Below are 21,525 nucleotides of genomic sequence, written 5' to 3' on the forward strand. Positions count from 1 at the left end.
TAGTCCCATATTTGAAAGGTAGAGGTAGAGACATCTTCCAAGTTGAGCTTATCTCTTGGTGACTTGATGGATACATTATTGTACTTTTAAAGGAAATAGCATGGAAATGACTTAGTATCATTGCTTTCTTGTGGGGTTCTTTTTTCAATATCTCTGTCTGTCCTCCTGTCCTTTTCTTTCTTGAAGATACCACTTAAGTCCAACTCTATGTAGCTTTTTGAGATCAGTGAAGGTCAGCTCAGTACTGTCTAGATCAGGGGTCGGCAACCTCGGCTCTTTTATGACTCGTGGACTTCAACTTCCAGAATTCCTGAGCCAGCTATGCTGGCTCAGGAATTCTGGGAGTTGAAGTCCACGAGTCATAAAAGAGCCAAGGTTGCCGACCCCTGGTCTAGATCTATTCACAAATAAAAGCCTCTGAGTTACATGGAAATTAAACCTATCTACTCCCCAATAAGTGAATTTTGAAAAATTTGATAATTAAGATGATTGAATAATTTCAGTAATTTTGAATTGACATACTATCATTTATATCTATTCTTTTTTGCCGACAGGACTATTCAAATTAAATTTCCAGCCAGGGCTTTGTTAGTTTAGAATGCATTCCGATAACCTCACTTTACTTTTGTCACTGTTTTAACACTGAATATTATCCAAGTTGTTTCAACTCTGTATGATCCAAGTACAGAATGTGGATTTTTTTTTATTCTTTGTGCTATATGTTAATATTCAGTTTGATTGTATAGGTAGTCTCTGACTTACAACAATTGGGACTGGATTTCCAGTAATAAGTTGGGGCAACCATGTGACTGGATCCTATTTTACAACATTTGTTTATGGCAGTCATTAAAGGAACACTGCAAGTCGTAAGTGTAAAGCCATTGATTTAAATGGGCAGTTTTTGCCAAAACTGGCAAAAAAAGTCATAAATCATGCTCACATAATAGAATTCTGTAATTAGTTGTAATGGTGAGCAGCTGCCAAGCACCTGGCAGTCATATGACTGCGAGGGGGGGCACATTTTAAAACAGCCAGAAGTGCTTTATGGGTGGGAAATCACTCATTCTGGACCCATCATAATTTTGAGCAGCTAAGTGCCTGGTCATAAGTTGAGGACTACTGTATTTCTGTATATTATGTTTATTCTTGTTTATAATCTAAAGACAAGAAAGCTATAAATATACCAAACCCATCCTTTTCGGGAAAGTATGTATCAGAGAATCCACGACAACTCTCAAAATTGAGCTGAGTGAAGAGCCAACAAGCGGCTAATGCAGATAACATTTAGCTAGGGTTTTTTTCTATTATGTTTCTGCAAAATTCTAATTAAAAGGAATGATTGCATAGATAAGATAGTGGTATGCAAATCATCTGGATTCAAAATGTTTCAGTATAAAACATTCTGAGTTTAAAACATCCTTCTTTGAGCTCTTCAAAAGCATTTGGGAGGGGGACTTCCCAACTGGTCAAAACAACTCAAATTCAGGATGGTCTGAGCTGCAGTATTTTGCACCTATCTAGTAAGAAGAGTTAAGACATTAACTGATTTCCAAAATGTCAGAATTCATGGTGCATTTTCAAATTCTTTTGTGAAGATACCTTTTCAACTTCTTTGGCCCTTTGAAATAATAACACTAAGAATTCTCAGAATGTCCAAGATGCATGGGTGATGAAAGCCACTTCAATGTGACTCCGCCCTAGGCACCAATTGACAATTACGGTAGAACAACAGGACATCTCTTGAATTTCCCAAGACAAAAACTGTCTTTCTTGTTCTAAATAGTTTTCAGGAAATCCCAGGAAGCAACAGCTGTGCAAAAATTGTTTTATTAGTTCTCATTCTGCATATTTAAAAAAACTAACCCCCAAGCTTGCACAGAAAACATGCTCTTTGGAGCAATTCATTTCTTCTTGCCATAGATACTATCCAGCGCAGTCTGGGCATCCGTTATTTGTTGCTGCAGTCTCTGCTTAGTAGACTCATTAGAAGCCTTTTTCAGCAGTGTCTTCATTTCTTCCATCACAGCCCGATACCCAGTTGTGTTGTGGAAGACACGGATGGCTCGGTCCCCACAGGAAACCAAGAAGCGACTGTTCACATCAAAGACTAAGTCTGCTATGTGCTCTCGATGAACACCTTCGAAGTACTCTTCCTCCTCTCCTCGCTGGGTATTATAAACAAAGATGCTGGTGCTGCTGGAAATGGCCACTGCCCGTGCATCAGGAGCCAGAGCAATACGGCAGGGTTCTGTTACCTTGCAACTGCCTGTCAGCAACAGGTAAGGATCCTGTTGTTTCTTGTATTCAACATCTGTATCCCAGAACTTCCAAGTGCCATCCTTTGAAACTGTTGCCATCCTATTAGGGTGAGAGAATGGCATCATTTAGCAATCATTTAGCAGTTTCAAGTTAATAGATGAATGTATTGGCTTGGCTCCGGTAGGGTCTATCCGCTTCTTGTAACTTATGCTTCTTTTTTTCCAGTTCCAATGTTCAGGAGCTAACCATAGGCCTCCCCATGATTACCTAATTCACATCATAAATTTGGGAAATGGTTATGCACATAGGCATACTCTGTATGTATAATACAGATGCCTTCAACAGATCTGATAAAACTCAAATATCCTTCAGGAAAGTTTTAAGACTTTTTAAGTTTTAAGGCTTGTTGGTGCCAGAGTGCATCTATTTTTAGTTTCCTGAGGATTGATTTATTTGACTTATATAGCGGCCGACCCCATATATGTGACTCTGAGTCATTCCCAAGGTAAAAACATAAAATGTAACAAAATAACTCTAAACTTATAATGAACTCCACAACAAAATTTAAAACTGTAAAAAAACCTGCAGGAGAGCAAACTCAATTGCCATAGCAATACAGCCATTTAGGAAACCCTGGGCTATAAATCCTACTAAATTAACCAACTGAGAACCTATTAACAAGGGACACTGATGAACAATGGGTCACTTATTAATTGCATGTACTTAACACAATTCATTCATAATTTAATATATTTTCTCAATCCACAAAATACATAAAATTGTGAATCAAATGGCTTGGGTTGAAACAACATAACCCTAACCTCAAATTAATCAAACTTAGCAAGTTGTCTGAATCCATTTGTTCTGATTTGAGCTGGCTAAATATATTGTGGGAACATAGCCACTTAATCTTCAAAGGAGATTCCTCCACTAGTTTATAAAGAGGAAGAAAGCAACTCCAAAGGGCCTTCTCTTCCTCACACCAAGGGCATCAGGAAAACTAGACAAAGGCTCCAAAGGTAAGATGTGAACAAGTTCTTATAAAAAATGTTATTAGTCCATAAATATGAGAGATAGCTTCTCACCGCCGAGAGTCATTGGAAAAAGCAAAGGAATACACGCCAGCCTTATGCCCCTTCAGCTCAAAGGCTCTGGTCACTTCCCGGAAATCTCCACTCTTGCTGAAACACACTTCCCACACCTTTACATCAGGAGTGAATCCACATGAACCAACAAACCTATAGGAAAGGAAATGGCAAAATAAATTGAACCATTTTGTGAGCTGCCGCTTCTGTTCTTCAGTATTATTTAGAGCACAAAGAACACACTTCTATTCTTCTGACATAATAGAAGGAAATGTAAACAAGTGACTGCCCTTCCTTACCTCCCACATGGTGACACAGTTGCAAAGGTGTTGTTCATCTGGTTGGTGTTGATGCTAGCCAGAATTTCCCCCTTCATGTCCCAGATTAGGATGGTGGTGTCACTGGAGGCACTCATGATATATTTCCCTGGGAATAAAGGGCAAAGGTAAGGGTACAATTATGACAGGCTGATGCAGCTATATTTATTCAAGAAACCAAGCAAATTAATTTGCTTTTAAGGAAATAAAGCTGAACCGTTCTCTATAGTTGTAAGCTAGGCTGTTCAAAAGACAGCTTTCATACCTGTATCAGCAACACCAATATTGATGATAGGAGCCTTGTGCTGCTTCGGAAATTCTTCTGGGATTGCGATGTATGTAAAAGTGCCATCCTCTTTCTTTGTCATTTTAAAAACACTGAGAGTGTCTCCATTTGCCAACCAAACAATGAAAGCTCTGAGTGAATGAAAGAAAGGCATATAAGCAACACAACGAACATAAGGAAGAAGCTGCTCTGCTTGGCAGTCGTATAACATCTGCCCATCATGGTTTGTGAAACGTGAAAATGCTTCCATGTTTGCAACTTCAGACTAGCTTCATTTCTTACTGCTTCTCTGGCTGCTTTTCTGCCAAAAGGAATCCTAGTAAGACAAAAATCTGCAGACCTTTTAAAAAATCTTTGTCATTTTTTTTACTATGAGCACACTGACCCACAATAAAAATGAAATGCTGTTGCCTGTTCTCAAGTGTGTGTGTGTGTGTGTGTGTGTGTACACACTCATCCATACACATACATTATATGACTGAAACAACTCAAGTCAGCCTGTCCTTTTTGCAATGCTGTTCCTACAAAGTTTCCTAAAACCCTTTTTCAGTTTAGTTTTTATTATATCCTCCTTGTTATGATTGTACACACTGCCCATTTTCCTTTAGGATTAATGTAGGTTACAGGTAAGCAAGTAATGCAAAGGATATTATCCCCATCCTACCTGGAGTCCGGGAAGAAGTGGACCAGAGTAGCATGGTCCAGTTCCACATTAACCCGCATGCAGCGATGCTCCCTCTCCAAAATGTCTTTGGTACTCCAGATACGCACTGTACGGTCATCAGAACATGATGCCAAATATTTCCCATTACTGCTGAAATCCAGGCAGGTGACATTTCCACTGTGGCCCTGCAGAATACAAAGAAAATTAGCTTTTAGCCTCTGAATAAATCCAGGTGTCTTTTATACTGGAGATCTGTTATCTAAGAAGCAAAAAAGCAGTTTAGAATTCTAAAAAAATGATTTATTTGAAAACTGTGGATATAAGAAAGAAGAATATAAATATCCAGTCAAGGAAGCAGAAACTTCATGACCTTTAAACATCTTTTCCAATTTTATCAAACTTTCCAACCTCAGAATAGGCTAATTCAACTGTGAAATAGTGATCAAGGTAAATTGTTTTGGAGTCAAGATATACTTAGTGAAATTGGAAAAGAAAACGTAGACTGTTTTAATTTCAAAACTCTTTGCTTTCTTCTGTGAACTATCTTTTAACAAAACCAGGAGAATTTAATTTAATTTTAATTTAATTTATTAATATTTCTATACCGCCCTTCTCCTGAAGGACTCAGGGCGGTGTACAGGGCAAGAATAAAACACAGAGATTTACAAAAAATAAAAGATAATTAAATACATGCCCGATTAAAAATACAGTTAATACATGGTAAAAACCCCAATAAAAATAGTAAAAAGACCCCACTAATCCCCCCTCAGGCCAGGCCGGCTTGCTTGAACAAGTATGTTTTCAGATTGCGGCGAAAGGAGCGAAGATCGGGCGCCGTCCGGAGCTCAACCGGTAACTGGTTCCATAGCTCCGGGGCGCCCACAGAGAAGGATCTCCCCCTGGGGGCCACCAATCGACATTCTCTGACCGGTGGCACCCTGAGGAGACCCTCTCTGTGGGAACGCACAGGGCGAAGGGAAGTAGACGCCGGTAGCCGAATTGCTATGGATCATCCAGTATACAGTTGGATTCCCACTTATCTCCTTGGACAAGTAGATATAATCAACTAAAGTAAAATGCTTGTAAGATTCAATGGTAAAGCTGTGGGCAGGATGGACTCTGCTTTTTCATATCATGAAACTGTTTATTTCTGCACAGTAGCTCAAAATTTCAAAATTGAAAAGCAGATAAAGTAATTACATTCAAAACACACACCCTGGTGTGGGGTGTAGAGGAGGCAGGTTCTAGAAAATGGAAGCTATATAAAGTGAATCCAATCCTTTTTGAGAGCAACCTGGTCAATTTTTCCAGAAATATTCACTGTTACTACTGAATAGTAGAGTTACAATTTTGATTTCACAAGATTTTGAAAAACAAATAAGAGATGACAGAAGTGTTGTTATTTTTCTAACTTTACCTTTAAACTTCCAGTTATTACTGCAATTTTAGTCATCTCTATTACAGCAGAGAATAAAAGGCCAGGTGGCAGACATATGTATAATTAGCTCAAGAAAAAAAGGCGAAATAACAGTATGTAAGAATATGTTACCCACCAGAGCTCACCTTGAGGGCGGAAGCCAGAAGTGGGTGTGTGAAAGTATGCTGCTGGGGCTTCTCTTTTCGAATTCGCTGTTGTTTCAGCTTTTTCAGGCCTGCTGCTTTGCTAGCTGCATCACCATTCACATTTTGATCTGAGGAATACATTTGAAGAAAAATTTAAATCAAGAACCAATTGGTTTTAAGTGTTGTTTGAATCACTAATAGTGTGTTTTTTTTCAATTACCAGCTTAGCACAACAAAAAATAAGTTTCCTGCAGCATCCATATTTTGATCATGTGACCATAGGGATGCTGCAACGGTCGTATGAAAAAAACAAGTCACTTTTTTCAGTGCCGTTGTAACTCTGAATGATCACTAAATTAACTTTTGTAAGTAATCTGTACTCTGTGAACTTCTGGGAAGGAGCCATCTTCTTGCCTACCAAACATTCCAAGCTCCCCTGACTCTTTACCTTCTGGGAGGCAGCCCCCCCTCCCTTATGTGACTCCTGACTACATTCCACCACAGCAGTGCATGTAAGAATAAATCGTGTTTTGGTCATTTAAGATTTTTTTCTAGCTATCTTTCAATGAGCTCAAAATGGCACAGACCTTTCATTCTTCTCCCATTTTGTTATCAGAACTCAATGGGTGGATTCCCATTATATCATAATCTGGTGACTAAATTACCCACCAATTTGCACAATACACTGACTGAACCATAAATCAACCAAACAAGCTGGATTTGCACCACATATTAAGCCACCCAAAAAAGGAAAAAAACACGTTTATTGCTAGCTTAGCACACTGGGAAAAGCAACTGCAAGATCTCCCTACCTACCATAGTTAAGTACTTATTATGAAGGCCACTGAGACTAGAATTCCACTCATCTCAAAGTTGACTAGGTTGAAAAACACTTTTTGCTGAACACGAGTTTTCTATTAACGACATTCCAGATTTAATTCCCACCGTACAAGCCTAGAAAAGACCTCTGCTTGGAAGTCCAAAAAGCTCACACCAGCTTGCTTGACCGTGTGATGAAGCTTCCTTTTCCAAGACCTAAGCAAGCTGGAATTTCCTCAATGTGATGGTGCAGGCACAGCAACATGAAGCCAGCTGCACCCTTATACATTCCAATCCTGACATCCGAGGCAGCACTTCAGATGTGTTTTTACTATTACTTGCCCCCTTCGCTTTTCTGCTGAGTCCAATTCCTGCATTCCTTCCAGTGGAAATGACAGGTCCAATGTACCTCTGATTTGGGATTTGAAACCAAGTTTCCTAGTAGTCACGGACATGAGGCCAGCTGCACCCTTATACATTCCAATCCTGACATCCGAGGCAACACTTCAGATGTGTTTTTACTATTACTTGCCCCCTTCGCTTTTCTGCTGAGTCCAATTCCTGCATTCCTTCCAGTGGAAATGACAGGTCCAATGTACCTCTGATTTGGGATTTGAAACCAAGTTTCCTAGTAGTCACGGACATGAGGCCAGCTGCACCCTTATACATTCCAATCCTGACATCCGAGGCAACACTTCAGATGTGTTTTTACTATTACTTGCCCCCTTCGCTTTTCTGCTGAGTCCAATTCCTGCATTCCTTCCAGTGGAAATGACAGGTCCAATGTACCTCTGATTTGGGATTTGAAACCAAGTTTCCTAGTAGTCACGGACATGAGGCCAGCTGCACCCTTATACATTCCAATCCTGACATCCGAGGCAACACTTCAGATGTGTTTTTACTATTACTTGCCCCCTTCGCTTTTCTGCTGAGTCCAATTCCTGCATTCCTTCCAGTGGAAATGACAGGTCCAATGTACCTCTGATTTGGGATTTGAAACCAAGTTTCCTAGTAGTCACGGACATGAGGCCAGCTGCACCCTTATACATTCCAATCCTGACATCCGAGGCAACACTTCAGATGTGTTTTTACTATTACTTGCCCCCTTCGCTTTTCTGCTGAGTCCAATTCCTGCATTCCTTCCAGTGGAAATGACAGGTCCAATCTCCCCCTGAATGTACCTCTGATTTAGGATTTGCAACCAAGTTTCCTCCTAGTCGCAGACGAATTCTTCCAAGTAGCTATTAGATCGGCTCGACGCCCTGCTAAGTCAGACATGCTTCTGTAGTCTAGTTCTAAGTCCCAAGGCCGTGCTGACAATGAGAACGAAAAGAAGAACGCGCAGCACCTTAAGAAGGCACTTTTTAAATCGGAGCTGCCACGGCTCGTTTCTTGCGCAAGATGGAAACGTGGCCGCAATCCCCGCCCAGCAGAAAGCTGGCGGCGCGGCTTCCGAGCTTCGACCCTCGCTTACCGTCCTGCGTCCCGCTCAGTTTCGCCACCTCCCCCTTGCTCGGCGCAGCCTTCGCCCGCCGCGTGAGAAAGAACAGCAACCCCCACAAAACTACGGCCCCGAGGACCAGCGAGAGGCCCACCAGCGCCGCAGACCCGACCGCCTCCCCCATCCTCCAGCAGCGGCGACAGCCTCCTCCCGCTCCCCTCGGCCACCTCAGCGGAGGCGGGGCCGGGCTCGAGCGGAGCGCGCACGCTTGCAAGCAGCGGCAAGCATTGGTGTCTCTTCCGTTGCGTGCGCGCCCCCTTCGTCTGAGCTTGGCCCTCCCTCCGCCGGTCGCTGAAGACGCATGCGCGTCGCCTCGGCAGGTAGATCTATTCAGGGGGTCTTCAAACTGGGCCCTTTTTATGACTTGTGGACTTTAACTTCCAGAGTTCCTCAGCCAGCGTGCCTGGCTGAGGAATTCTGGGAGTTGAAGTCCACGAGTCGTAAAAGAGCCGAGTTTGAAGACCGCTGATCTATATTAAGGAAGGCACTACGAATAGTGAAGTTAATCGTGAGCTTACAACTGCCTGTTTTGTTTGTTAGCTTTGGACCCGGTTCCACCTGACTGCGAGAAGTCGTCCAGCAGTAATTGTGTCCCGAGGACTGGAGATGTTGCTAGTCATTCGTGCCAAATTAGAACTCGGCTGTTTCAAACCAGGGTGTGGTGATTAATTTTCCTAGCTCTGTCATTCTAACATAGTCTATGTGAGGGGTAGGCAACCTCGGCTCTTTTATGACTCATGGACTTCAACTCCCAGAATTCCTGAGCCAGCCTAGGCTGGCTCAGGAATTCTGGGAGTTGAAGTCCATGAGTCATAAAAGTGCCGAGGTTGCCTCCCCCTGCTCTATGTCATGTAAGGGTGTGACGTACGAAGGTAGGCAGCATGGCAGCCTGCGGAAAGAGGCCTGAGCACCGCGGGCCCGCTGAGTTGGTGAGAAAAGAAATAAGCCTTGTAGCAGCAAAGGGCGGGAAACGCGCTGTTTCATAGGGAAAGGGTGGGAACCCTCGTGTTCGCCTGTCTTCATCGAACCTCAATGCTACATTTCCCGTTCTCTTTAGAACCCTGCTGATTTGCTCACTGCATGCTCCCTGGGGTCTTTGGCAAAGAAAATAAGGTGGTTATTGATGCATAAAAATTGAAATACGACTTGATGCCAGAACAAGTGTAAGAAACGGAAGGTCTGACTATTAGGAATGGTGATTCTTTCCAAGTTATACTCTGGAAGGGATTGGAATAGCCCACTCCTAATCCAGAAGCTCCATTTCTGAATGAGATTCCCCAGTTATACAGCTTTGGAAAGTAATGTAAATCAGACATGTTACATTGTTTGTGCTGCTCTCATTTCAATTAGTAGAAGCAGCCTGGAATGGTACTTTCTTAGTCCGCCAAACAAGTAAATCTAATGCATAAAATCCCTGAACACTGAATTGGATTATTTCATTGTCTCCCAATGTTTGAATTCTGACATTCAGTGTGATTCTTTAGGATGGTTCTTATGATTAATTATGATTAATCTTATGATTCTTATGATTAATTATGTAGTAATGTAGAATGGAGTCTGTATTCAGTCTACTTCATAGTGCCAGCTTGATGGACAACGAGGGGAACTCTTTGTTTAAAGACCCTGTGGTATTGTTTCTTGGGCTTCTGGTTGGTCACCATGGAAAGGAGGAGGATAAAATAAAAGCAACCCAGTCAAGTTCTTAATACTGTTATTCCTTGTTTCCATCTTGCTTTGACTTGGCTTACAGGTGTAGCCTTTCATCTAAACTCTGAAATATGCTGCCTTTTCTGGGGGCCAAAACATGTTGAAGGAGTCACTTATCTAAAACAGTTGAATAGATTTTCTATTTTTGCAAGCACAATGTTTTTCCAGTTTCTGCTTCTAGGAGCAAATAGGACTGTTGGTGTTCTGTTTTTATGAGGCTCAAGGAAGCAGCTAGCTGGCAACTGTAATGTACTAGGACAGGGGTCCCCAAGTCCCGGGTGGTGGACCAGTACTGGGCTGCGGCATGCCAGCAACCCGGCCGCACAAACAAGCAAAGCCCCATCTACGAGATGCAAGCCCCATCTACGAGATGCAGGCTGCACACAAAACCACGTAACCTCTGGTCCGCAGAAAAACCTCTCCCCACCAAACAGTCCTTGGTGCCCCAAAGGTTGGGGACCTCTGTACTAGGAAGTCACTAGGTGGAGGAAAATAGCACAGGGTCTGTTTATGATCTCTTGGTAATTTAAAGTGAAATCCCAGTTCTATAGGAGCAGTAAAAAATAACTTGTCCATGTCAAATTGTATTATTGGCAGGAAAAAAAATTAAGATGAAATAATCAGGAGTGAAAAGAAAACCTGTTATATGCAAGACATAATCTAACAGATGAATTGTTTAATCTCTCTTTAATGACCTTTCCGCAGGAAGGATGATAGCTTTTGAATTAATCTAGCACCGTGGTGGCAAACCTATGGCATGCGTGCCACAGGTGACATGAAGAGCGCTCTCTGTGGGCACGGGCACCGTCGCCCCAGTCCTAGGCCTTCAGCTGGGTTTTATAAAACCTTTTTGCTTTAGGCCTCCGCCACCATGTGCAAAAAAAAAAAGAGTTCAATCTACTTAAACTTCTCGCAAAAAAGATCTCGCAAACTTGGAATTGATTGATTGAATTTTTTAGTCCCACCCAGTCTGCCATTACCACCGCAGCTACGCCCACCCAATTGGCCACAACCATCCAATTGGCCACAACCACCCAGTGGGCCATGTCCACCCGGCACCCGACGATACATAAGTGGGTTTTAGGTTGCAGTTTGGGCACTCAGTCTCTAAAAGGTTCGCCATCACTGATCTAGCAACACCTTTTTTGTGGTTTCCCTTTACTCATTTTTCTTTTTCTCCCTAGTTCTATGATGAAGCTGAAGCTCGGAAATACACACACAAGTAAGGCAATCTTAGGCTGTGAGAAGCAGCTTATTTATAGAATTTATATATTTTTAAAACTCAAATCAACCATAGCATTTGCATAGCACATAGCCTATCAGTTAAAATTTCCAAATAGCTACTGAAATTTTTTACTGAAATATAGATCAAAATAGATTAAAACTATCAGAATATTACAAAGAAGGTAGTCAGATAGAGCTTCCCGTATCACAGTTAACTTGCAGTTACAGGGTTTGGTGTGAATGTGTCAAGGGAAATAAGGCCCTTTTGCAGAGTGGAAATATAAGTGCCATCGTGAAAGGTTCTTGAGTGTGTTGCTGTAAAGGGAACGAGTCCCTAAAAGGAATTATGCTAAGTATATTGTGAGTGTTGGAAAAACATTTGTCCATCTGGCACATTCATTGGAAGTTATATGGAGAAAAATGTATGTAGCCTGATATGGTTGTTAGCAGCCTCTGTTTGTCCCTATTCTGTATGGGGGAAAAACTGAAAGGGAAGAGAATTGAAACCACCTTAAAGAATCATTATAGTGGATTGGCCACCTTGTATTTCTTAATGTAGCAATAGCAATAGCACTTACCCCTATATACCACTACATAGTGCTTTACAGTGCTCTCTTAAGTGGTTTACACTACAGAGTTAGCATATTCCCCCCGGTTGAGAATCGAACTGCTGGCAGTGGACAGAGTTAGCCTGCAATACTGCATTCCAACCACTGTGTCACCATGTACCATTTCTTCTCCTGAGTACTTGGAATAGATTGCTTATTGTTTGTGCATAAGCATCTTCATGCAATTTCAAGAATGAGTTAAAACGAAGCTTATATTTTCCTGTAAGCATTCAAGAGGAAAGCTGTGCTGTATATTTGTTTCTTGAGGCACTCATGTATTCACTTTCCATCTTCCAGCTCTCGAATGATTGAGATTCAATCTCAGATGTCTGAACGGGCAGTGGAATTGCTGGGTCTCCCAGACGATCGTCCATGTTTTTTGCTGGATGTTGGGTAAATTCGCTGCATTATTTTTAAGGGATTAATCTACCAGAATAGGAATGGGTTTATTTTTAAAGTTTATTTCCTAGGAAGTGATACCATGTTTGCATAGCCTGCCCACCCAATCAATATAAGCTCTAAACTTCTTTTAGTATCTAAATTTTCAAAGTCACCTTGAAGCATGACTGGCTATTTATCAAAAACCCTTCTTTAGGAGAGCAGCAATTAACTTTAAATGCTCAGTGTTGAATCAGGGCCCATTAAGTCCATTGTTACATTCCACTGAAAGCAACTCTGTGAGGTTGAAGGTAGAATGATGGCTTCCCTGTGACCACCAATCTGAGATTTTCTCCATATTTAAAAGTAGAAACATAGAACGTTGGGTTGCCTCCCTCCCAAGCAAACTGTGCTGTACCATTTAGCTGCAGTTCATCATCCAATAAATGCTGTCTGATATCCCTCCAGATGGAAACAAGTATGCAGATTGAGTATTAGAATATCACTGTGGTACCTATACTGACATATTATGTCCTGAAACTGGCAATTTTGGGGACAAGGAATCAGTGAAATAGGTTATTACCCTGATTCAACAGTGTGATCAGTAGAATTATAAAGAGGGGGGAGAGCGTTTGTAAATTTAAGTCACCTTTCAAACAGTTGTAAATTTTCGAAGTAAAGCAGTTCTTTCCCTTTCCCATTAACCATATCATTTTAAAATCAGTGTGTTCTGCATTTAGGGGTAGCTTTGCTTTGATCCAAAAAACTTAGCAGATGTTTTTGAGTAGCACAGTATATCTTCATGCTTCGTGTGGTTTAACATTTCTTCATTCTTCACCCTGTCTTGTTTAGCGAAAAAGAGAGCAGATCTTTATTCATCCTAACTCTGCTTTTCCTATCAGTTGTGGCTCTGGCTTAAGTGGTGATTATATCTCTGAGGAAGGCCACTGTTGGGTTGGCATGGACATCAGTCCAGCAATGCTTGGTGAGTAGATCTCTTTTTTGCCCTCTCCTTAGCTAAACTTTCATGCCTGGGAAATGGCAGCGACCTGCTTTCTTTATTCTAAATAGATGTAGCCATGGAGAGAGAAGTGGAGGGAGATCTTATGCTAGCAGATATGGGCCAGGGAATTCCATTCCGACCTGGAACATTTGATGGCTGTATCAGGTAAGAATTTGTAACAAGCAATACCAATGTCCAGTGACTACAAGATAGGGAAAATATCATATTCATTGCCCTGAATTATTTTCTTGCAGTATTTCTGCAGTTCAGTGGCTCTGTAACGCCGATAAGAAAACTCACAGCCCTCCAAAGCGACTGTATCGATTCTTCTCAACTCTATATACTGCTCTGGTAAACTTTAGTTTTTCTGTTTTTTAATTCCCCCAAACCCCCCACCCCACCCCCAAAGTTTATGATTAAGGAAGGTAAGAAATCCTATCTGTGTATTTTACAGCTTGGCAACTAGCTTGTATATAAAGTATGAGTAAAGTCTGAGGGGAGGAAAGTAAGCGAAGGAGAGGTGGAGCAATATAATTTCAGGAGCGTTTGCAATGACTTGCAAAATGATGAAGCCGACCGGTGCTGTTTCACTTGCTATTCTGAGAAAACTTGGGAAAGAGTTCAGTCTTCGTTCTGTGTTCAGATCAGTAAGAAGACTGATCTTGAACTCAAGTGGGAACTGCAGCTGTCCCTAGCAAAGAAGGTTAGGAGGCAAGAGCTATGTTTCCCAACTTCAGCCACTTTTGAGATGTGTGGACTCCCAACTCAGAAAATGCCTCAGCAAGCCATGTTAGCTGGGGAAAACTGGGAGTTGAAGTCCACTTATATTAAAGTTTCCGAGGTTGAGAAGTATTAGGAATGAGGTCGCTTCAATATTTATTTCTCATAAGTAATATGGCCAGATTGCAAGATCTCATATACAACTGACATTTTGTTTTCTAGGCCCGAGGAGCCCGCGCTGTTCTACAGTTATACCCAGAAAACTCTCAGCAGGTTTGTGCCTTGGGCCGGGGAAGGGGGGGAACCTATTGAGTAGGAATGTAGAGGAAGGTATCTTTATGTAGGAAGTTGTGTATGTGTGTGTGTGTGTGTATTTGTGTTGGGTAGATGAGCAAGAGCTGATCTTGGTTGCTTGATCAAATTAAATAACTCAGTGTTTTTCATACCACTGCAGCAATAATTTAGGTGAATTCACATGGTTTCAATATTGTTCACACCTTTTAATGTATATCCTGCATCTAACCTGCAAATATCAGCTTCTGTCTTGTAAGAGCCTTGGTAAGAGCCTTGGTGGACCAGTGGGCTAATGCCTCCTTAAGTAACACCAGCTGCCTGCAATTAGTGCAGGTTCGCATCCCACCAGGCTCAAGGTTGACTCAGCCTTCCATCCTTCCGAGGTAGGTAAAATGAGGACCCAGATTGTTGGGGGCAATAAGCTGACTTTGTAATAATGCCGCTTGGGGGGCGAAAGCCCTAATAAGCAGGCATATACATAGAATGAAGGCTATTGCTAAGCACATTGATTTGTGCTTTAAATTGTAAGCCGCCCTGAGTCTTCGGAGAAGGGCGGGATATAAATGGGATTAAAAAAGAAAAAAGAGGCAGAAGGCATTTGGAGTGACATGAGGAAGCCATGCCCCAGGTGTTTTTATCAATTTTTTTTTTGCTTCTTTGGTTTTAAAGGGCAGGGAATCTAAAGTTCTGGGGGGGGGAAGGAAACTGAGTCCTATTCTGGCAATACTTGTAAATGGTACAGGAAATTCGGGGAAGGAGAGGAAAAGAGGAAGGAAAAGATGTTCCTATTGTCTTTAGCTTTAAAATGACTTGCATTTAGTTATTAAAGTGGGCATTTCTTCATATGGACTCAATGTAGTTCTAACTGAGCTTGTGATCCCCTAATCTAGAGGCTGGCCAACTGCAATCTGTTATGTTCTTTTATGCAGCTTGCAAAGTGAGCAGGTGCGTGGCTGGGCGGGCAGAAAGCAGATTGCCAAGTCTGAGCCAGTGAGTTCCCAGAGCAAGATGCAGGGCTAGGAGTCGGGTGTCTTGAGCAGCGGCATCCATCAGCAGCCTCCTTGCTGGCAAGCTGGTGCCTTTCAATGGCTGCCACACTTCTTGGCTTGCAGATCTGCCAGCCATAACCAGTGTTAGGGGGAGGAGGGGGAGGATCTGACCTTTTACAGAAAAGTTTGCCAACCCCTGCCCTAATGCCCAGTAGAAGTGCAGAAGCAAACCTACCCCCACCCCCACAAAGGCAAATTCCTTATAAGAATAGAGGAGGATATGGGATGTATGGATTGTTCTATTGGAAGGAGGAGCCTGGCCATTCCCATCCTCAAGGCAGGTCTGTATTGCTAGGAAGAGAACATCTCAGATTCAGTGAGGTTCTTTCTCTTGGCAGCTGGAGCTCATCACCTCCCAAGCCATGAAGGCGGGTTTCACAGGTGGCATGGTAGTAGACTACCCCAATAGTACCAAAGCCAAAAAGTAAGTCTTTTGCTATCTGGGGGAGGATGGGTACTTCAGGTTCTGGGGAGATGTAGTTGCTCCCCAATGCACACTGCGTGACGTTTTTGGATCAAGAGTGATATGAATCTCTGCAATCAGCTCAGTGCACGCGTAGCTTCAAGTATTTGGATAATTGACTACTTCATGTGAAAATTAAACGGTTTAATATGTTGTGTATAGTTAGGTAAGGACTCCTCTTGAGATGCTTTTCATGAGAAAACCTTCATCTAACATGGCAGGCATGTTCAAATCTTCTCAGCTCTTGTGCGAAATTTAAGGACATAGAACATTCCAAGACATTTCATGCAGTTCTCCAGGGCTGCTCAGTTCATTGAAATAAGTCCATGTTTCTCTTGACACTTCATTTAGAAAATAAATTGATGAGGAGGGACCACTATTCAGTACTGGGTCCTTTTCAGGTAATTGAAAGATCTTCTCTTCTGGAGATCTTTGTTTCTAAGAGTCAGTGCTAGAGTAGATGGCACCATCTTTTAGTAGGGTAGCTCGTTTGACCTTTGAGAAGTTATTTAAAACGTTCCCTTCTTTCCATGTGTTGCTTGATATGCTGCTTATCTCTTTCTTTTCACAGATTCTTTCTCTGTCTCTTTGCTGGCATAACTGATGTATTACCAAAGGTAATAAAATTGATGGGAAAATTGAACTGCTTTAATCTAGAACACTTCTTTTCCACAATGAAGGACAAAGAAATAGTGTAGATAAATGGGATGGCCTTTAATTCTTCTGGCACCTCTCTCATTTCTAAATTCTTGTCTTTTGAAAGGCATGTTTTCAGTTCTTTCCAAATTAAAGAGTGTTTTGTTTACTAAAAGATAAGGATTTTTGCTGGAGAATGACAGGTTCATGTAAGCCAGTATCTGATCTCTGCTAAGCATGGTTACTGGGCCTCCAGTTAAGATGGTCTGTGGCTTTTAAGTTCACTGCCTGGATCTCTTAGGTGTACTTCCCTGAAAGGGTATGTAAGAATGACCTTGAGACTAGACAACCATCAGACAAGGGGCAGCTGAGTCCTCAGAAAGAATGTGGGCATGTCAAATGCCTCAGAAGGAACCCTCTTTAGTTTCTTAGATGGTAAAGATGAGGTGGGAGAGAAATACTTTCAGACTTGCAAGATTCTGTTAATGTAACTTTTCAGGTAAAGTTAGAGCTAGTATTTGGGGGGCGGGGTTGCTTGTCTGGACTACATTGTAAGGCTGATGGTTGCATTTTTTGTGGTTGGTGTTTCTCTTTCAATTAAATTCATATGGATTGTTTTTTTTGTGTGTGTGGTTTTGGCAGGGTCTTGGTACGGAGTGCAGTGAAGAAGAGACCACAGAGGCCAAGTTCACCAATGAAAGGTACCAGGATCAGAAATGGAAGCAGGAGGACCTTTGGGTTTAGGGTGGTTCAGACTGAATTATATTGCTCTTGACCCCAGACCCCAAACTACAAAATAAGAACAAGAGTGGTTTGCCTTTTAGGATATGGCAACATCCAAGTACCACCAGTCACCTAGCAAGGGGTCAAAAACTTGATAACCCAAAAAAAGGGGGAAAAAAGTGATGAAGTATAGGTAGTCCTCAACTTACAACGGTTTGCTTAGTGACTGTTCAAAGTTACAGTGGCACTGAAAAAAGTGCCCCCCCCAAGCCACAGCCAAGCAAGACACCTGCCTGCCTGCCCGGCGGCACTCTTCCTCCTGTTCGAGGTTTTCATTGTTGTGAGCATTTCTATTAAGGATTGGCAGCGGGGATGGGGTGGGGTGGGTGTTTGGTTTTTATTCCCCCCCCCCCGTCTGCTGGGTGGTTGCAGCAGGTTTTGGTCACTTCACATGACCCTGGGACACTGTGACCGTCATAAATATGAATCATTTGCCAAGCACCTGAATGTAAATTACAAGACCCTGGAGATGCTGCAACATTCCAGCTGATTGGCGCTTCTGAGCTCAGCAGAAGCGCCAGGATCAGTGCTGAGCTCCAGCTGGAGCCTGGTGCTGATCCTGGTGCTTCCACTGAGCCCTGACAGCCCTGCAGCTCCACCCATCTCTCGCTCAGGCTTGTGTGGTGCTGCCACAGGTTCAGTTCATTCCCCTCCCCCACTACCACTTTTCTAGGATGCTCGTGTACCACCTGCCAGGTGCCAATGTACCACAGGTGGTACCCATACCACTGGTTGAAAAGCGCTGGTCTAAAGCAAGTGTTGCTTGCAGTGGAATATCTTCTGTGGCATTTGGTAGACAAATCAGCAATGTCTTCTCCTCCCTAAAGCTGTGTAAAGCTACACTCACTCTCTTCATGGCTTGGGGGAGAGACAAACAGCAATAGCCAGAGGATCATTGTCGTGGTAATCAGTAGCCTAATTGCCATGTTTTCCTGCCTCTGACATGCTGGTAATGGAAATGCTCTGATTTGGTCAGTAATGTGAATTAGTGGATGTGTAGCCCAATCTTACCTAATCTAGTTTTCTCCAAATACTGGCTGGGACTTAGAAAAATGAAATCCAACATCCTTCCTGAATAAGGCTGGAATAGTTTCTGTCATTTGTTGTACTGGTTTTTTAAACTATGGTAATATACTGTACAATAAGTCCATGTGCTGTTATTTCATTTCCATCAAGTTTTTTTTTAAATTCTAGTCATTTCAGCAAAGTCACATCTTCCCATATGGACTACCCTGAGGCTTTATTCTGATTTTCATCGTTGGAGGCAAGATGAGCCTCCTTTAAAAGTGGGACCGTCTCAGTTACTGCCCCAATTGACAATTGACAAAGACTTTCAGAAATTTGTACAGTTTTCTACCTGTCGGTGGACCTTTTAAAGGACCTTTTAAAGTCCATTGAAGTACCTTTGAAAAAGTGATAATTTTTGTGTTGCTTGTTTGCTCTATTCTGTGTTTTGTTTTGCCGTTTTCTGAGGCCACTTGGCACTGAACTAAAGTAAACAATTGATAATATTTTTGTTTTTCTCAAGGATCCGGTTTAGAAATGCCAAAGGGAAGTCAGTGAAGAAAAGTAGGGACTGGGTGTTGGAGAAGAAAGAACGGCGGCGACGACAGGGCAAGTAAGTCTGAACTCTACAAGTTTCTTTCTGTTCCATAGCCTAGAGCAGGGGTGGGCAACCTTGGCTCTTTTATGACTCGTGGACTTCAACTCCCAGAATTCCTGAGCCAACCATGCTGGCTTAGGAATTCTGGGAGTTGAAGTCCACGAGTCATAAAAGAGCCAAGGTTGCCCACCCCTGCCCTAGGGCCTTGTTGCCTCAGAGCAAAATATGGCCTCCCTTTTTGGGAACTTTGACAGATCCCTCTAGCTAAAATTGCTGAGAATTGTTGGTGTAGTTTCCTATCATTTTTAGGCAGGAAACAGATATGAAAGCTGTGTTTGCGTGACATGGCTGACCTTGCAATCTCTTTTGCAGCCAAATGTGCTGGCAACATCTAATAGCAGATGGCTTAGTCAGACTTTCTGTGGCTATTTTTCCCAGTTTGCTGGGGAAAGCAGCTGCTACTGCAAAGGTTAGCATTTCCCTTTCCTCTCCCAGGTATCATTTTTGCCACAATAAACACAATTTATACTCGATACTGTGCTTAATTTTCAAGTGCAGTATTGTATTGTTTCTTTTCCTTTGTTGATCATTATTTTAAATGAATGAATGAATAAGAAAGAGAAAGAAAGAAAAGAAAGAAAGAAAAAGAGAAAGTAAGAAGGAAAGAAAGAAAGAAAGAAAGAAAGAAAGAAAGAAAGAAAGAAAGAAAGAAAGAAAGAAAGAAAGAAAGAGAAAGAACTTGATCTTTGCCAAAAGGCTGAGAATCTATTGGCGCATGATCGGGATCAAAGCCAGGATTGGTGACTGTCTCCGCTACCCTCATGAAAATCAGATTGGACAGAGACAAAATGCCAGAGGTCTTGTTTTTACAACACTTCTCTATGACATTGTCTTGATCATGGGACAGAAGAGACAATTAAATCCCCAGTAAGTCATTCATATGGTGCACCAACCCACTCCACGAACATGGTCTCTTCATACATTATCTTTAGCGTTTGCATTTCTTGCATCAGATGAGGAGAGCACATCTTTCTCCTGTCCTGGCCACTTTTTACAGAGGCATAATTGAGAGAGTTTTAACAAACTGCATCACTGTTTGGTTTGTGGTAGCAGCACCTCAGATAGAAGGTTCATACAGAGAGTGGTAAGGACAGCTGAGATTATAGGAAGCCCACTTCCCATTATTCAGGATACTTCTTATAAGTGCTATGTGCTTAGAGCTTGAAGCATTGTTAGAGACCCTACACACCCACTTCATGGTCTGTTTCTGTTGCTCCCCTCTGGGAGGAGGTTTCAAAGTATTTATAGCAGAACTACTACATTCTGTAACAGCTTTGTTCCTTATGCCATCCGTCTTTGCCATGTTTATGTATACGTTCAAACTAGGCTGTGATGTTTTTCTGTGTCGTATATGTCTATGTGGATAATTGTATTTTTTTGAGAGCTTAATGCAACACAATTTCATTTTAATGTATGCTGATTAGTGTGCAAAGTCTTTATTTTATTCTGTTCTGTTCTATTCCTATTACACCAAGCCAAAAGGATTGAGCATACTATTCTACTAAGTTAGATTTAAGCTACTTAAAAGAAAATCTCCCCCCCAAAAAACCCTGGCTTCCTCCTATGAGTGACCATAACCCCAACCACTTTCCATGCCCATTTGTGCCTCTTGCCTTTCCAAAAAACATTGATAATTGTCAGTTAAAAAATTTGTCAAGCCACCACCACCTTCTCTTATGTCTGCTTCCTGCATTTTGCCCACTCTTACTTTGTTTTCTTTTATGGTTCATCTGCAGGAGCGTGAGAGCAGACACAAAATACACTGGTCGAAAGCGGAAACCTCACTTCTGACTTCCTGCTAATTGGACTGAAGTAGTTCTTCGGAGTTTTTTTGGAGCTGGGCTGTTTTGTTGTCGGGTGGAAAAGGAGGAAGCGGATTGATAATCTGAACAGAAGCTGCTGAAGACTCCCAGGCTGGCCACAGTCCCTTCTGTGCTCCAGCCCCTTTAAGAAAAAAAAACCTCTCTCAAGAATATGGGACCCAAACAATTCACTGTTTCTTTGCTGCCTGATTCTCAGAACCTCCTTTAGTTTTTGATGGTTTCAGATTTTACTATTCCAACTCTCAATTAAATGAAGTCTGGGAAACGGATTCTGCATCATTGCTAGTTGGTTTAAGCTGCTGCAAGGGGGACTCCCAATAGCCCCCAATGTATTTTGGAATTTCCATGCCTGGCTTTTAAAACTGGAGGAATGATAAAATTGATTTGTGCCCTAAACCACACACGCAATGAACAAAGTCAGCTTAATTGCCCCCAACAATCTGGGTCCTCATGTTACCTACCTCGGAAGGATGGAAGGCTGAGTCAACCTTGAGCCTGGTGGGATGCGAACCTGCACTAATTGCAGGCAGCTGGTGTTACTTAAGGAGGCATTAGCCCACTGCTCCATCAAGGCTCTTATTCTGAGCACTATGCTGAGCAGAAGCAAATCAGTTAGGAAACACAGCACTATTTAAGATTTTCTAGCTGCTGACATTTAAAAAAGGTATGTGTCATATCCG

At 42.2% G+C, this 21,525-nt stretch overlaps 2 protein-coding genes across 5 annotated transcripts; one reads left to right on the forward strand and one right to left on the reverse strand.

Moving 5' to 3' along the window:
* Window positions 1-1,811: 1,811 nt before the first annotated feature.
* On the reverse strand, window positions 1,812-8,663 carry TBL2 (transducin beta like 2). Of its 3 annotated transcripts, none has more exons than XM_083359233.1 (7): window positions 8,468-8,663; window positions 6,175-6,302; window positions 4,612-4,796; window positions 3,927-4,078; window positions 3,644-3,770; window positions 3,345-3,497; window positions 1,812-2,358 (listed from the first exon to the last, which is right to left on the reverse strand). In XM_083359233.1, the coding sequence occupies exons 1-7, from the start codon at window positions 8,616-8,618 to the stop codon at window positions 1,902-1,904; spliced, it is 1,353 nt and encodes a 450-aa protein (XP_083215359.1). In that variant the 5' UTR covers window positions 8,619-8,663; the 3' UTR covers window positions 1,812-1,901. The 3 variants fall into 3 exon arrangements, with proteins under 3 accessions (XP_083215359.1, XP_083215360.1, XP_083215361.1); XM_083359234.1 differs by lacking the exon at window positions 8,468-8,663 and adding an exon at window positions 8,175-8,391; XM_083359235.1 differs by lacking the exon at window positions 8,468-8,663 and adding an exon at window positions 8,175-8,391 and having other exon boundaries at window positions 6,165-6,302.
* A 586-nt stretch (window positions 8,664-9,249) lies between these two features.
* On the forward strand, window positions 9,250-21,114 carry BUD23 (BUD23 rRNA methyltransferase and ribosome maturation factor). 2 transcript variants are annotated; one of them, XM_083376493.1, is made up of 12 exons: window positions 9,250-9,423; window positions 11,386-11,423; window positions 12,331-12,426; window positions 13,314-13,396; window positions 13,483-13,579; window positions 13,669-13,765; window positions 14,357-14,407; window positions 15,816-15,901; window positions 16,512-16,557; window positions 17,219-17,277; window positions 18,888-18,977; window positions 20,759-21,114. In XM_083376493.1, the coding sequence occupies exons 1-12, from the start codon at window positions 9,376-9,378 to the stop codon at window positions 20,811-20,813; spliced, it is 846 nt and encodes a 281-aa protein (XP_083232619.1). In that variant the 5' UTR covers window positions 9,250-9,375; the 3' UTR covers window positions 20,814-21,114. The 2 variants fall into 2 exon arrangements, with proteins under 2 accessions (XP_083232619.1, XP_083232620.1); XM_083376494.1 differs by lacking the exon at window positions 9,250-9,423 and adding an exon at window positions 9,551-9,607.
* The last annotated feature ends 411 nt before the right edge of the window (window positions 21,115-21,525 follow it).

This window comes from Vipera ursinii, assembly GCF_947247035.1.
Source record: "Vipera ursinii genome assembly, chromosome: 1".
NCBI classification, from domain to species: domain Eukaryota; kingdom Metazoa; phylum Chordata; class Lepidosauria; order Squamata; family Viperidae; genus Vipera; species Vipera ursinii.

Bases quoted from the DNA above. Each gene is read 5' to 3' on its own strand.
- TBL2 (XM_083359233.1), bottom strand. From the start codon at position 8,618: ATGGGGGAGGCGGTCGGGTCTGCGGCGCTGGTGGGCCTCTCGCTGGTC. The intron at 4,797-6,174 runs GTGAGCTCTGGT...TGTATTCTGCAG, and splicing joins TTCTGGCTTCCGCCCTCAAG to GGCCACAGTGGAAATGTCAC. The intron at 3,498-3,643 runs GTAAGGAAGGGC...CCTTTCCTATAG, and splicing joins ACTGTGTCACCATGTGGGAG to GTTTGTTGGTTCATGTGGAT.
- BUD23 (XM_083376493.1), top strand. From the start codon at position 9,376: ATGGCAGCCTGCGGAAAGAGGCCTGAGCACCGCGGGCCCGCTGAGTTG. The intron at 9,424-11,385 runs GTGAGAAAAGAA...TTTTCTCCCTAG, and splicing joins ACCGCGGGCCCGCTGAGTTG to TTCTATGATGAAGCTGAAGC. The intron at 12,427-13,313 runs GTAAATTCGCTG...TTTTCCTATCAG, and splicing joins TGTTTTTTGCTGGATGTTGG to TTGTGGCTCTGGCTTAAGTG.